This window comes from Macaca nemestrina, chromosome 1, assembly GCF_043159975.1.
Source record: "Macaca nemestrina isolate mMacNem1 chromosome 1, mMacNem.hap1, whole genome shotgun sequence".
NCBI lineage: Eukaryota > Metazoa > Chordata > Mammalia > Primates > Cercopithecidae > Macaca > Macaca nemestrina.
The window spans coordinates 113,637,044-113,653,317 of record NC_092125.1 but is presented as its reverse complement, the minus strand read 5'-3'; the positions used below and the strand labels follow the sequence as shown (position 1 = coordinate 113,653,317).

The following is a 16,274-nucleotide window of genomic DNA, read 5'->3' as shown; positions in this document are numbered from 1 at the left end:
GGAAACTGGAAATTTTTCCCAAAATGGGATTTGTGGCACCTTTTGTGTTTTCCCAAGGAGTCCCAGGCAATCAGAAGTCATTTTAGGGTTTTACATGCATGCACCGAGAGTGGTAAGATGGAGTGGAGAAAAGTAATTCAGTTAACTGAGAAAAAACCTTTTCCAGGAAAACAAGATATGTGAAGAGAAAAACATAAAGGCCTTTTGAATATACTCACAGCTCGAATATCCATTTTAAATAAGCTCAGCACTCTTTTTGACTGGGTTATGTGCAGGAACTCCCTGCGATAATGAGAGGGATTTTTAGAGAAAGACCTCTTTCGCAGACACTGCTTGATGTGCGACAAATCACACATGGAAAAAAAGGGACGTGAACGCAAACAATGCCTTCAGTCCCAGCCACTTCCCAGAGAGGGAGAATAGCAGAGGTGGTTTTTAAACGTGTAACAGGTAGAGAAGTAGGAAAAGCAGGGTTTGGGGCTGAAGGCTTGGGGACAGGAGGGGCCACCAAGTCAGAGGGTTCAAACAGGCAAGGAGCAGATGTAGATGGATGAGAACACAGAGGAGGTTCATCTGCAGGGTAAAAAGGGGCTTCAGAGGAAGAAGAGACCAGAGGAGGGTTTTTATGAAGAAGAAAGATTTCATGAGTGGGCGCAAGCTTGACACATGGAGGGTTGGGATCTAAGTAGAAGCAGAAGAAAGCCTGAATATAGAAAACCTCTTGTCATTTGACATTCCCGGTTATGAAGTCGCCAAGGTTCCTGAGAATTTGGAAGTTAAAGGTGCCATTTTCAGGCCATCTGCTGTCATTGTGTAATTTGTATTGGGGCCAGGCCATGTTGCAATAAAAAACCAAACACGTAAGCCAAGTTTGGCGAGGTTATGAAGGAGACAGCACAGTGGAGAGGGTGTAGGAATGTGGAACGGTTTGGCACCCATGTAGACTGATGAGAAGAAACCGACGGTGTCTCTTTTTGTTCTAGGTGTCCCCAGACAAAAGACAGAGACCCGGAATACTCTTTCTAAAGAGGATAGTCAAGCTGAGAAAAAACTGGGTGTCCCCAAGATTTCCTCTAGCTTAGTCCCGCTAGTCCTCCAAGGACCGGGATGGTAGACCTGACTTTCCTGGGTACCGTGAGAAAGTCAGGGGAGGGCAAATTTTACCAGTCAGCTGGATTAGTGTCTGATGCTGGATGTTCCAGTTGGAATTGGCAAAGGGCCTCTTAGACTGGAGCCGCACAAGGAAGAGAGAAAGAGGGAGAGAGGAGAGAGGTAGAGAAAGAGAGAGGATGAGGGAACAGGAAGGGAGAGAGTGAAATACCCACTGCGGGTGGTTGGAGGTGGATTCCCAAGACTGAGGGTGTTGAGAACTCCAGGGAGTAGCCCTGGCCAGAGCCTCTCAGTTCCCTTCAGGTTACTTGTCCTCCTCATGAAAATTGCTCGAAAAGTGAAGTAGGAGAAAAGACGGGGCCAGTGACCAGAGACCCCCAGAATCCAGGAGTTAGCTCAAGATGAGCTGCCATTGCCCACTGTTTCCTGGGTTGCAAGAGAGCCTCTGCCCTCAGCACTTGTCCTGGGTTGTGGCACCAAATGTAAGAATTAAAGGGAAAAGAAACACGAAATGTGGCTTAATAGTCAAAGACAGATTTATTTTAGAGAAATAAACCTGTGGCTTTCAAACTGGGTTCAATGAAGGGATTTTTGTAATGCAAAAGAAATCCCCAAGGAAAGAAAACGGCTTGTTGGAAATTGACAGTCTACCTCTTTTTTTCCTTAAACATTGGAATTCCAAGAGCCCTTGCATTGGCATAAAGCTCTGTTTTCATCTGAAGACTCCACTGGAGAAAGGCCCACTTTCAAGTTCACTTATATAGTTGTTGGAAGATTCAGTTCTTCTAAGGTTATTAGACTGAAAGCCTCAGTTTACCCTTGACTGTTGGCTGCTCTCAGTTCCTTACTATATTGTCCTCTCCAGCAGGGCAGCTTGCTTCGTCAAAGCCAATGAGAAAGAGCAATTTTAAAAGCAAGCTGAAAGTCACAATCCTTACTAACCTAATCATGAAAGTGACATTCCATCATTGTTATTATATTATACTAGTTAAAAGCAAGGTACTAGGTTCAACCCACCCACAAGGGTACAAATACCAGGAGGTAGAGCTCACTGGAGTCACTTTAGAAGCTGGCTACCATACCATTACTGTCAGCCTCTGGAACTCTTGGTTGAATGGCATCTATTTGACCTCTAAGATAATTGGCAGACAGAGTAATAAGTAGGAGATGGAAAAGAGATTTTGCTAAAGCCTCTCTTTTCCTCATACTATCGCTGGGGCTGGTGGTCCAGGGGTCTTATTCCTTGAAAGCCATATGGGCAATGAGTTTCACCACCCTGTTGCCGTAGTCAAATTCATTGCCATACCAGGAAATGTGGAAAAGGTGGAAGAGTGCATGATGCTGTTAAAGTTGGAGGAGACAACCTGGTGCTCAATGTAGCCCAGGATGCCCTTGAGGGAGCCTACCAATGCTGCTTCACCACCTTCTTGATGTCATCTTATTTGGCAGGTATTTCCCAATGGCAGGTCAGATTCACGACCAACATATTGGTGGTGGGGACACGGAAGGCCATGCCATTGAGCTTCCTGCTCAGCTCAGGGATGACCTTGCCCTCAGGCTTGGCAGTGACAGCAGATGTAGTGATGATGTTCTGGAGAACCCCATATCCATTATGCCAGTTTCCTGAACTAGCCATCCACAGTTTTCTAGGTGGCAGTGATGGCATGGACTATGGTCATGAGTACTCCCATGACACCAAAGTTGTCATGGATGACCTTGGCCAGGAGTGCTAAGCAGTTGGTGGTACAGAATGTATTGCTGATGATCTTGAGGCTGTTGTCATACATCTCATGGTTCACACCCATCACAAACATGGGGGCATCAGTAGATGGGGCAGAGATGATGGCCCTTGTGGCTCACCCCTGAAAGTGAGCCCCAACCTTCTCCATGGCAGTGAAGACAGCAGTGGACTCCACGATGTACTCAGTGCCGGTATTACCATATTTGATTTTGGTGAGATCTAGTTCCTAGAAGATGGTGATGGAATTTCCATTGATGACAAGCTTCCCGTTCTCAGCCTTGGCAGTGCCATGGAATTTGCTGCGGGTAGTACTATACTGGAACATGCAGGGCATGTAGTTGAGGTCAAGGAAGGGGTCATTGATGGCAACAATATCCACTTTATCAGAGTTCAAAGCAGCCCTTGTGACCAGGAGCCCAAATATGGTCATATCTATTCACTCCAGGCTTCACCTTCACCATGGTGTCTCAGGGATGCAGCTGGTGCTGCATGAGATGTGGCTGTCTGTCGAATAGGAGAAGCAGAAAGTTACAGCATATTATTTAACCCATAATTATCATATTGAGAGATTGTGAACTCTGATGCCAATAGGCGGTGACTCAGATGGGCATCGCTTGACGTAGCAGGCTGACATCCCCTGAGAATGTGGACAATTCAGTTGTCTCAGTATCAGTCGTTTAAAAGACCATTCTTTTCCCTCATTGAATTTACTTTTGTCAAAATCAATTGGTCATATGATTTTGGCCATTAACTCACACATAAGTAAAAATTCTCTCAAAATGGGTTATAAGCCTAAATTTCAGGGGTAAACCATACACTTCTTCGAAAAAAATGTAAATTAACATGTTCATGACCTTAAATTAAGAAAAAAAAAAAACTTTCTCTGCTAAACAAAAAAGTTAAAAAATGAGACATGATCAAAACTAAAAATGTTTGCTCTTTAAAAGACATCAATAAGAAAATGAAAAGACAAGCCACAAAATGAGAAAAAATATCAAATCATTTATTCGACAAAGGACTTGTATCCAGAATATAAAATACAGTTACAACTAAAGAACACAAGGATAAATGACCCAATTTTTAAATCAGCAAAATATTTGAACAGTCAATTAACCAAAAAGGTGTAAGAATGGCCAATAAAGCACATGAAAAGGTGGTCAGCATCACCAGTCAGCAGGGAAATGCAAATCAAAACTACGATGTGACACCACTTCTTACCCACTAGAATGCCACAATAAAAGAGAAGGACAATAACAATTGGAGGAAGTGAAAAACAATGATGTGAAAAATTGAACTACTCATGCATTACTGATGGGACATACAGCCACATTGGAAAACAGATTGCCATTTTCTTAAAACGTTAAAGATACATTTACCATATGACCTAGCACTTTCACTCCTAGCTGTCTACCCCAAAGAAATAAAAACCTATGTCCACACAACACATGAATGTGAATATTCATAGCAGCTTTATCCATAATAGTCCATAAAGTGGAAACACATCAAATATTGATCAACTGATGAATGAATAAACAAATGGGAGCCATACATACAATTTAATAGGGTTTGGCACCTAAAAGGAATAAAGTATTGATATGTGCTACAACATAGATGAACCACAAGAGTACATTAAGCTGGCCAGGTATGGTGGCTCACACCTGTAATCCCAGCACTTTGGGCGGCTGAGGTGGGTGGATCATTTGGGGTCAAGAATTTGAGACCAGCCTGGCCAACATGGTGAAATCCCACCTCTACTAAAAATACAAAAATTAACCAGGCAGGATGGCAGGTGCCTGTAGTCCCAGTTACTCTGGAGGCTGAGGCAGGAGAATCACTTGAACTTAGGAGGTGGAGGCTGAAGTAAGCCAACATCACACTACTGCACTCCAGCCTGGGCAACAGAGCGAGACTCTGCCTCAAAAAAAAAAAAAAAAAAAAAAAAAAAAAAAAAAGTATATTAAGCTAAGTGAAAGAATAGAAATGCAAAGATCACATATTCTATAATTCCATTTATATAGTGTCCAGAAAAGGCAAATCTGTAAAGTCAGTGAGTCAATTAAAGGTTGCCTTGAGCTGTGAGTAAGAGTAAGGAATGGTGACTGATAAGCATGAGGGATTTCTTAAGAATGATAGAAATGCTGGAAAACAGGATTGTGGTGATGGTCCACACAAGTAGAAAATTTTACTAAAAATAATTGAACTGTCCACTTAAAACAAGCAAATGTGATGTCAATTACACCTCAATAAACCTGTTTAAAAATAAAAGAAAGTTGGTATTATGGTTCCCAATCACTCTTGACCTTTGTTTTATTTTTCCCTTTCTTTAGGGCTTATATTTATTGCTTCCACTCAGAGACTCCAAGAGACATGAGCTGAAATCTACCAGCCTCCAGAACATTCAACAGCTGAAGGAATGTCTGGCCCTACCCTGAAGGCGGTGGGGGGATCTGTAAGGTGCACTCCCAGCATCTGCTACAGCAGGCAGATGTGTGTGATGCACCTGGGTGATTTTAGATAGTGCTCCACAAGTCTCATCAAGACCCAGGGTCTGTAGATAGTTTTGATAGCTTCAGAGAACAAGCTGCTACATCTTGCAGCACAAAGCCAACCTTTCCTAGGCAAGTGGTTTTGAAGCATTGGTCATCAGGTCCAAAATAGAAGATGAATGTCTACAACATGGGAGGAGGGCAAGACCCAGAGAGGGGTGTCAAACTAAATCATTTGTAGAGTATTACTTTCAACAACTGCAGAAAATGTTCTTTTCAAGTGCTTACGGCATGTTCACCAATGTAGACCATATGCTGGACCATAAAACAAGTCTCAGTAAATATCCAAGAATCAAAACCATACACAGTGTATGCTCTGGCCACAGTAGTATTTAATTGGAAATCCATAATAATGAGATATCTAGAAAATCCCCAATTTTAGAAAACAAGCAACACGCTTCTGAATAACACTGGGTCAGAGAAGAAATCACAAGAAAACATTTTAAATATTATTAACTGAGTGATGATAACCCAATACATCAAAATGTTGGCTACAGCTAACATAGTGCTTAAAGAGAAATTTACAACTTTTAATGCCTATAGGGGAAATAGGAAAGGAGTAAAGAAAAACAATTTTCTATGCTTTTATTATCAGAATCCTGAAAAACGGGGCTGGGTGCGGTGGCTCACGCCTGTAATCTCAGCACTTTGGGAGGCTGAGGCGAGCAGATCATGAGGTCGGGAGTTTGATACCAGCCTCGTCAACATGGTGAAACCCCATCTCTACTGAAAATACAAAAATTAGCCAGGTGCGGTGGTGGGTGCCTGTAATCCCAGCTACTCAGGAGACTGAGGCAAGAGAATTGCTTGAACCCAGGAGGCAGAGGTTGTAGTGAGCTGAGATGGTGCCACTGCACTTCAGCCTGGGTGACACAGCAAGACTCTGTCTCAAAACAAAACAAACAAAACAAAACAAACAAACAAAAACAGAATCTGAAAAACAAGAGTGAAAAAAAAAAACAATAAATGTAAGCCAATAATAAAAATAATGAAAATCACGAAATAGAAAAATAAACAATAGAGACAATCAACGGTCAATTTTTCTGTACTCCCTGCACAAAACTTCATTTCAACAAAATTTTATATTTAAATATATATCCAGAACCACAGAGATCTTAGAAGAAAAAATTAGGGAAATATAAAATAAAATGAGAACTGTGGGAATAAAAATCAGAAAGTAGTTGCCTATGAGGTAGACTGGGGGAAGGGCAGGGAATTAACAGGGAACAGGCAGAAAACAACTTTCTGGGGTGAAGGAAATGGTCCATATCTTTTTTGGGGTGCTACTTACATGGGCATATATAACTGTCAAGGTCCACTGAACTGAACACTTAAGACCTGGGCATTTTAATGCATGTAAATTATATTTAAATTTTTTTAAGTAGAGAAAAGTGTCTTGGGAAACTTATGGCAGTGATATTTGGGCAGTTCTGGGCATAGGTTTCAGAAGCATTCACAGCATATTCAGTTCAGGGGTTTGCTGAGAATGGTTTTGCAGCCAAAAATATGGGATAAGTTCAAACATCTATGATACGAGTCACTGGGGCATAAACCACAAATCCCCACTCTTGTGGTACAGGCCATATCAAGTGGTTATCACTAGAGAGCTTCCCTTAAATGATGTTCTTCCTCTAGGAACCCAGAGCTCTCCAGGAGAAAATGACAATTGAGGTTTTGGATATATTGGGTAAGAAAGAAAGTCACCTCACATAAAACTCAGTGATTGGAGCTGTCACCATTGCAAATTTCTAAACTTTGCAAGACAGCAGCAACATTTTAAATGATAGTCTGAGAGAGGAAATAAGACAATGGGCTAACATGGATTTCCCTCCAGATGGATTTACTGAACAAGGGCACAATTCAAATTGCACTTGGAGATTTCTCCTGGTCTAGTTTAAGTTCACAAATTGTGGATCCCAGACAGCTAGTATCAACTGACTAGTGTCCTGTGAAGGCTAAACCGAAGACTCTCTGCCACACTGCAGCATTAGGATGGGGCTTCTCTTCCTGTTCCTGGAAAGAATTAGAGATATAACCCAAAGGTCACTATTTTTCTGAGATAAGGGATCCTGCAGGAGGAGAGAGCAATAAGTATGTGGCCAGAGATCAGTGATAATAGCTGGGCCAGAAGCCACAGTGCATGAAGCTTCAGCCCTGCCACAGGGGATGAGGGGACAAGTACTTCTACTCTTCTGTCCAGCTTTTAACAATCGAATGGTTAGAGCTTTTTCACTTTCTTTCAGCTACTCCTGGCAGTGGTAAGGACACAGAATGTTTGCAAAAAACGTGGGGTAGAGGAAAATAAGGCATCTGTGTGAGTGTATAACCATTTGACATCTCTTTTTAGTCCTCTACAGGGTCACCCTAGAATCAGATCTGCTCTCCAGCATCTTCTGTTTCCTGGCGAGTGATTCCTGCTACCTTGGATTGGCCATGACGGGCTGGAGCTGCCTTGTGACAGGAGCAGGAGGGTTTCTGGGTCAGAGGATCGTCCGCCTCTTGGTGGAGGAGAAGGAGCTGAAGGAGATCAGGGTCTTGGACAAGGCCTTCAGACCAGAGCTGAGGGAGGAATTTTCCAGTAAGTAAACTTGGGTCATGGGTGTGTGGTTCCATCTTAAACCCTGTATGCATGGGGGGGAAGGTGGACCTTGTCTAGCAAGTTATTGAAATTTGAAGCCAAATCTAAGCCAATCTCACATCCAAAGTCATCAAAAAATAAATATTAAATAGTATACAATGGCATAGTATGAAAGATACTGGATGGGATTTCCAGAGACTGGATTCTGGCCCTGACCCAGAACTTGAGAGGCAGCCGCGTCAGCCTCCAGGTCTCTTTTCTTCTCATCTAGAAAATCCCACACTAGTTCTTATTCTTGTCTGCAACTGTTTTATGTTCTGAAGCTTTTGTCTTGGCAATTGCTGTACAACATTCACAAATGACACCATTACACTGGAGACCTCAGCAGTGGGTCATTGTCTCGCTAGACCGTGCCAGGCTGTGTTTTGTTTTGTAGCTTCCTTAGTATCTTTAGTGAGGAAAAAATAAAAGGAAGTGGAGGTAAAGATGAGTTTATAAGGGTGTGTGTGTGTGACAGAAAGAGAGGAAAACAATAAGGGGGAGAGAAAGTCAGAGACAGAGACAATAAGAAAGACAGAGAAATAATGAGAAATATATAGTGAGAGAGAGAGCATCAGAGAGAGAGAGTGTGCATGCACAGTGCAAAGCACAGAGCAGAGACAGAGTAAAAAGCGGTATAAGGCCAGATATGCCTCATTTAGATTTCGCATATATGGCTTTAAAAAAAAAATTTACCTCTGTTGCTCATCATCAAAAACAAATTGATTGCAGAATTTGCTGTGGCAACTCCTTTTACAAATGGCCCCATGAGGCAGGTAGAAAAGGGGTCATATTCAACTGGACAATGAACGCATCAAGGTCCAGAACCATAAAGCAACTTGCTAAGGCCATCTGATTGATGTGCAGCAGAGCTCAGACCAGAGCTTTATCCATAGGCTATATCACTTGGTCCCAGAACTGATGCTTAGCAAAGTGGATTTTCAGTCTCTCCCTTTGCCCCTTGGTGTGTCCCAAAATGATTCCCTGTCTTCCTCTCCAACCCAGGGGATTTGGGGGACTGTGTGTCTACATGGGGGCTCTGGCTGCTCAGAGGGTCCTGCCCTGCCCACAGAGAAGCCCCCACTTGACAGCACTCAGGAACCACACCCAGCACTCTACTTTTGATCTTCTCTGACCTCTTGAAATGTTTGATTTCTTCTGCCCTCTGTTTTAATGGTGTCTTTGATAAACAAATATTAACACATTACCAATATTAAATGCTTGTAATCCTTGTGTCTCAGCAATATTTACAATTTAACATCTGAAGCCAGAAAAAAGCAGTGCTCAGCCTAGTGATATTGCTCCCCTAGGGCAAAAATGCAGGGCATATAATAGATAGGCAGGATTCTGTATGAAGATAAAAGCAGAGAATCCTTTCGGTGTTCTTTTTGTGCCAGGCACTTGGCCAAAGGTTTGCCGACTCATTTGCTCCTCATAACAACCCTGTGAGATCGGTGATATTATCCTCCTTTTTTACAGATGAGGAGATAGAAACAGAGAGGTTAATTAACTTGTCGAAGGTCCTACAGTCAGAATATGGCAAATCTGGATTTGAACTCAGACAGACTAGTGCAGCATCTGTGCTCTTAAGCGGTAGTTTGTCTTACAGCTTCTTTGGGCCTTCCTCTAGCTCAGCTTAAACCATAAAAGTGACTCCATTTAGTCTACATAAGACACTTGCCAAGTCTACGGTGCCTTGGAGAAGAAGAGAGCCATGACTTCATCAACAAAGTCCCCTTTCCTAGTCCCTCTAGATCCCTGGTAACTCACTGGGGAAGAGTCCTTTTCTCTCAGCTTTGAACTACTTCCACTTTGACACTCCTTTGAGCCAGTCTGTCTGAAGTGGCAGCAAAGAAGAAGCAGAGGAAGGCAGCAGGAAGGGTAGAGGTGGAAATAGAACCAGAGAACATCCCACTCTCAGGTTGTTACCCACATCGCCACCAGCAGCCTCTTCCCTGACTCCCCCACTCCAGGACCTTCTTGGAGTTGCCTGACAATGGGAAAAGGTTGGGAGTAGACAAAACACGGCAGAGGCATCAGGAGAGCAAGTAGTTCTGCTTGTACCCCAGGAAGGAATTTCTCCAGCTTTGAATTTTTCACTCTGAATTTTGCTCTCACTGGTCTTTGGTCTTTGTTGCCAATTTCAGTTAAACTGGCTAATTCTTTGGAAAAGAATGATTAAACAACAGAAAAGTTGGTATTAAACAGCCAGTCCTGCACCTGGCGTACAGGGTACAAGCTTGGAGGCAGGGTGGGCATGTTTAAGCCTTCAAAAGAAACGTGACCTTAGATCTGTCCCTTAACCTCTCTGAGACTCAGTTTCCTCACTGATAAAGTGGGACTCAGAATACCTAACTCATGAGATAGCGGTAAAAAGAAATAAACCTCCTGTAAGTTGCATACAGATTATAAAGCACAAATGAGTGTAGAGTATTTATCTAAGCTCCATGTAAAATGGTGTTCATTTTAGGAGCTAATTCCAGATGATAACCTTACTGGCAGCATCACTTCCTGTGGATTTCAGAGGAACCTGAAGACAATGATGTTGTAACCACTGCCTCTGGCTAGACAGCTGCGATGTTAGTTCATTGGTGGTTAACTCATTTTCAGCTTGGCTACCTGCTTTTGATGATACCTGATAAGAGTTTTTCAGAGAATTTCATCATTGAGGCCCACCCACAATTCCTGAGTAATGGCTCCACTCTCCTCCCAGTTGCCCAAGCAGGAAACTGTAGGTGTTATTTTATATTATCCTTTTCCTCTCAGCCCAGCTCCAATAGGTACCAGGACCTTCAAGGTAAGGTCTGAAATTCAAACCTGGTGTTTCTCTCCCCTCCTCTGCTTCCACTGCTTCCAGTCCTCACCTAAACTTTGGCACCGACATTCTGATTAATCTCTTGATCACCTGGCTTTCTCATATGCCCTATACCAGTCCATTTTATATCCTCAAGCCAAGATTAACTTCCTACACCACAATCCTGCTTCTGTTTCTTTTTCTTGTTTGTGTTTTTGTTTGTTGGTTGGTTGGTTTGGGGTTTTTTCTTTTTTCTTTTTCTTTTTCTTTTTTTTTTTTTTTTTGAGACAAGGTCTTGCTCTACCACCCAGGCTAGAGTGCAGAGCTGTGATCGCGGCTCACTGCCAGAAGCCAGAGACTCCAGCCTCCATTTATCCTCCCACCTCAGCCTGCAGAGTAGCTGGGACTGCAGGCACACGCCACCATGCCCAGTTATTTCATGTATTTTAATAGAGATGGGGTTTCCCCCTGTTGTCCAGGCTGGTCTCAACCTCCTGCACTCCAGTGATCCATCCATCACAGCTTCCCAAACTGTTGGGATAACAGGCATGAGCCATGGGGCTTGGCCTTTTTGTTATCTTATTCCAAATATAAATACGGGGTTTTCTTTAACGTGGTGCTGGAGTCCCAAAATTATGATTCCATACATGATTTCTCATTACTTACAGAATTAACTTTAAATTTTCCCTCATACTCTCTACGATCACCCTACTCTCCTTAGAAAATTTGATGAGCTTCCCGTGACTCTAGAATGCTTATATTCCAGGCATACCTGACAGCTCACTGCTCAGATTACTTTTCTAAAATGAGATGGGCAAGAAACAGATGTTTGCTCTTTCCAAATAAATTTATACATATGCTGATTTCTGTGCCTTTTTTACTTGTTCCTTCCAAAGAATGTACACCCTCCTCTTTAACACCCTGCTCTAACCATTCTTGAACACCTGTGTAACATCACCTTTATCAGAAAACTTCTCAGCCAGATACAGAAATCATTCCAATGACCTGACCCGTGTTCACACAGAGCTCCAGAACAAGACCAAGCTGACAGTGCTGGAAGGAGACATTCTGGATGAGCCATTCCTGAAGAGAGCCTGCCAGGACATCTCGGTTGTCATCCACACCGCCTGTATCATTGATGTCTTTGGTGTCACTCACAGAGAGTCCGTCATGAACGTCAATGTGAAAGGTACGGTAGGCTGGGGAGGAGATGAAGCAAGGTGGGGAATTAAGGATCACAAAGAAGGGCAGGAAGGGAAGAGAAGTTCCCTCCACTGAATACCTGCTGTGCTCTGGGCCAAGTGCCTTTGTTGATCACTACCAACTAGGGAGTTTAAGGCTGCTAACTTTAGTTTTTTAGATGATAAAACTAGGACTGAGAGATGGCAAGTAACTTGTCCAAGGTCTCCCAGGCAAGTAAGCAGGTAGGAGAGCTAGACTTTAAACTCACCCCTATGTGACTCCAAAGGCTGTGGAAGCTCTTTCTACTGTGGTTCCAATCAAAAGTCAACTAATCTCTGACTTTAGACTCTCGATATTCAGCCACCCCTTGCCTCCTGGGCCAGAATCAGACCTTGGAGGTGCAACTGTAGTCACCATTTTGAACCTTGTGTGTAGGCTGATGAGAACATTCAGAGCCCTCCTGCCCACTTCAAAAAAGAAGTCCTCTCAAGAGAACTAGCAAAGCTGGTTCAGAGGTCTGTCAGGACAGAATTATCCGGCACATGCCTTCCCACAAAATTTTTTAACAATAAGATTTTTCCAGTATCAAGAATACAATCTCTTCAGCTCACCACAGGGTCCACTATTCCAGAGCCATTTCCAGCCAGGTGCCCAAAGTGCACCCTCATTTAATCCTCATCCCTTAAATGCTTGGGGTTTCCTTTCAAAGTATGGCTTTCCAACTACCTTAAATTCAGACACATTTCCTTAAGGAATCTTCTCATAAAGTCTCACCCTCTGATCTCCAGAGTCCAGCCTCTTCAGCACCATAGCACCCCAAACTCCAATCTGGCCCTCCATATTCAGTCTACTCTGACTCTTTTTCCAAAGCAACCAATTGCTTTTGAGTCTCCAGCACTGAAAGAAAGAAAGAAAGAAAGAAAGAAAGAAAGAAAGAAAGAAAGAAAGAAAGAAAGAAAGAAAGAAAGAAAGAAAGAAAGAAAGAAAGAAAGACAAACAAAAACAACTTCCAGTTTCTACTTACCCATACCTCTAGGTACCCCTACTGTGCAAGGAGGGTGCTAAGAGTAACCAGTTTTTTATTTTAATTACTACCCTTAACAGCTCCCAAAAGGAAGGGATATGAAATGACAGGCGAAGTGTTAGAGGCATCTGTTTGCTAGAACCATTACCACTCCCAGGCTTAGAAAATACTTCAAAATGTTGGTCATTTCCCCCTTGAAAGTAAACTAACTGCAAATTTTCTCTGCCACAAGATTAATTTTTGAAAACATGAGGCTGTCTCTTCAGAAACTCAAATTGCACGGAGACATTAAAATAGTTAAGAATACAAAAATTTGTAAATAAAAATGATCCTTTGCCTGGGAAATCCCTTCCTTCTTCAAGGGAAGGCACTATGGATACCTCCATGAGCTTTGCTTCTACACAACTCAGGAGAGGTTGCAAGCTCCTCCCAGTGCAGGTGTTACCAGCAGAGGGCACACTCCTCTCCCCAGTCCTCCACCAGGCTCCACAAGAAACACCAGGGCAGGGTTTAAAAGGAAGGTTTATCACCTCCACTTTACCTAACTGGGTGAACAGAGTCACAGCCAGAATTGGGAAGCAGCTTTCCACACAATCAGGAAAAGAGTGTGGGTTTCCAGCAGCTCCCCACAACCCACTGTTTGCTCAATGACTCCAGGATGGTCCTTGTGACAAAGTTTTATTAGAGCCCAGCGACATGAGAAAAGTACCAGCAATTTCATATATATTGAAGAGTTTATATTGCCCATATACAATGGTGTACGTGTGTGTGTGTGATGTGAATTCTTCAACTGCCCATTTTTGCCTAAGGACTGGAACTGTCCATATTTGCAGAGTATAGCCTCCCGATTTTTCAGATTTCAAACGATCTGACTTCAATGCTACTGATTACAAATTATAATTTTTCAATACCTTTACTTGGCAAAATAAAAAGTGATAACCCTAGGTCCCTTTGCAAAGTTAAAGTACACACACACACGTCCATGAAACCCAAAAGTCTAGAAATTCTTACCTCCAGAACCCACATGTCAGTTCCTCTTCATTTCGATGCTTTTCCTATGGCTGTAGTATGACCCGATCTCAGTCAGAGACACAGAAGAATGTGCCCTCAGTCTGTTACAACCATTATATTTGGCAGTAGGGAGTGGGGCACATGGATCTGTGCTTGTGGTTGGACCCTCTTAGGGATATATACTGACACTGACAGTATGCTCTTTGTGGGCAGGTACCCAGCTCCTGTTAGAGGCCTGTGTCCAAGCTAGTGTGCCAGTCTTCATCTACACCAGTAGCATAGAGGTAGCCGGACCCAACTCGTACAAGGAAATCATCCAGAACGGCCACGAAGAAGAGCCTCTGGAAAACACATGGTCTGCTCCATACCCATACAGCAAAAAGCTTGCTGAGAAGGCTGTGCTGGCAGCTGATGGGTGGACTCTGAAAGACGGTGGCACCTTGTACACTTGTGCCTTAAGACCCACGTATATCTATGGGGAAGGAAGCCAATTCCTTTCTGCTGGTATAAATGAGGCACTGAACAACAATGGGATCCTGTCAAGTATTGGCAAGTTCTCCACTGTTAACCCAGTCTATGTTGGCAACGTGGCCTGGGCCCACATTCTGGCCTTGAGGGCCCTGCGGAACCCCAAGAAGGCCCCAAGTGTCCGAGGACAGTTCTACTACATCTCAGATGACACGCCTCACCAAAGTTATGATAACCTTAGTTACACCCTGAGCAAAGAGTTCGGCCTCCGCCTTGATTCCAGATGGAGCCTTCCTTTAGCCCTGATGTACTGGATTGGTTTCCTGCTGGAAATAGTGAGCTTCCTTCTCAGGCCAATTTACACCTATCGACCACCCTTTAACCGCCACAGGGTGACATTGTCAAATAGCGTGTTCACCTTCTCTTACAAGAAGGCTCAGCGAGATCTGGCATATGAGCCACTCTACAGCTGGGAGGAAGCCAAGCAGAAAACCGTGGAGTGGGTTGGTTCCCTTGTGGACCGGCACAAGGAGACCCTGAAGTCCAAGACTCAGTGATTTAAGGATGACAGAGATGTGCATGTGGATGTTGTTAGGAGATGTCATCAAGCTCCACCCTCCCGGCTTCATACAGAAGGTGACAAGGGCACAAGCCCAGGTCCTGCCTCCTCCCTTTCACCCAATGGCCAACTTATTGTCTTCCTCATGTCATCAAAACCTGTGGAGTCACTCGCCCAACAGGAAACTTTCTGTCTTAATCATATACCAGAGGAAAGACCATGTGATTTGCTGTTACCAAATCTCAGTAGCTGATTCTGAACAATTTGGGATCTCTTTTAACTTGACTGTCTCTTTTGACTACCGTAGCTCCATTTCCCCTCTTAAATGAGAAATGATTTCCTTTCTTTTTAATCTTCCATTTCTTCACATAGTGTGACAAAAAGATCAATAAATGTCTGAATGTTTAACATGGAGGGAGGTGTGAGTTATGTTAATACATACTTTCCTCCTTTCTCCTTCTGTTTTAAGGTGTTGCCATCTCCAATTTAGAAGAGTAGAATAAAACCTGGGCTGGGGAGAGGGCAGAGTAGTAGGAGGGCCAGAAAGGGCGGATGAAGACTGAATAAGCTCTACTAACTTTCAGGCATGTACAACATGACCTACATATGACATATATTATCTCATTTAATACTCATCAGAAACCTATCTGGTGGGGGTGACTAATCCCATTTTACCGCTGAGGAAACTTGTTCACAGTCACACTCTGATTAGCGGCTATAACTGCTACCAGGGAGTTGGCCTTGAAAGTACTTATCTTTCCACGGAATCACGCAGCCTGAACTGGTCTTGTCAGTGGTACAGCAGAGCACTGGAGCATGGGGTACTGATACTTGGAAGAGACCCATCTCCCTTGGGTTACCCCCTTCTTGCCCAATCCCATGCAGGGGACTCTCTGGAACCCAGGAGAATCCCTGGGGAGCATCTGGAAGGGTTTGAATGTCTTACCAAAAGGCCCTGAGCAGGGGTGAGTGAAGCAAAAATGCCTCCAGCCTCCACCTTCAGTGCCGATTTCCTTGAAGGTCTCTAGAACACACCTGGCTATATGTGTGTTAGTCATTCTGATCATACATAACCCTGCATTTCACCCTTTCAAATCACATAGTGAAGCCACACCATGTGTTCCTGGGTAAGTAAAGGGAACAATTTAAAAATTCCCCCAAAATGTGCTTTCTATTCAGCCCAAGAAGTAGAAGTCTACTGTCCCACATCCCCAGATTTAAC

General features: G+C 43.4%; 1 protein-coding gene and 1 pseudogene across 1 annotated transcript; one reads left to right on the top strand and one right to left on the bottom strand.

The window, feature by feature from the left end:
• Positions 1-2,346: 2,346 nt before the first annotated feature.
• LOC105479309 (glyceraldehyde-3-phosphate dehydrogenase pseudogene) lies at positions 2,347-3,343 on the bottom strand (annotated as a pseudogene).
• Positions 3,344-7,751: 4,408 nt separating this feature from the next.
• On the top strand, positions 7,752-15,144 carry LOC105479078 (3 beta-hydroxysteroid dehydrogenase/Delta 5-->4-isomerase type 1). Its single transcript, XM_011736879.3, has 3 exons — positions 7,752-7,975; positions 11,833-11,997; positions 14,239-15,144. Exons 1-3 carry the CDS (start codon positions 7,831-7,833, stop codon positions 15,048-15,050), a joined length of 1,122 nt encoding a protein of 373 aa, XP_011735181.1. The 5' UTR covers positions 7,752-7,830; the 3' UTR covers positions 15,051-15,144.
• The last annotated feature ends 1,130 nt before the right edge of the window (positions 15,145-16,274 follow it).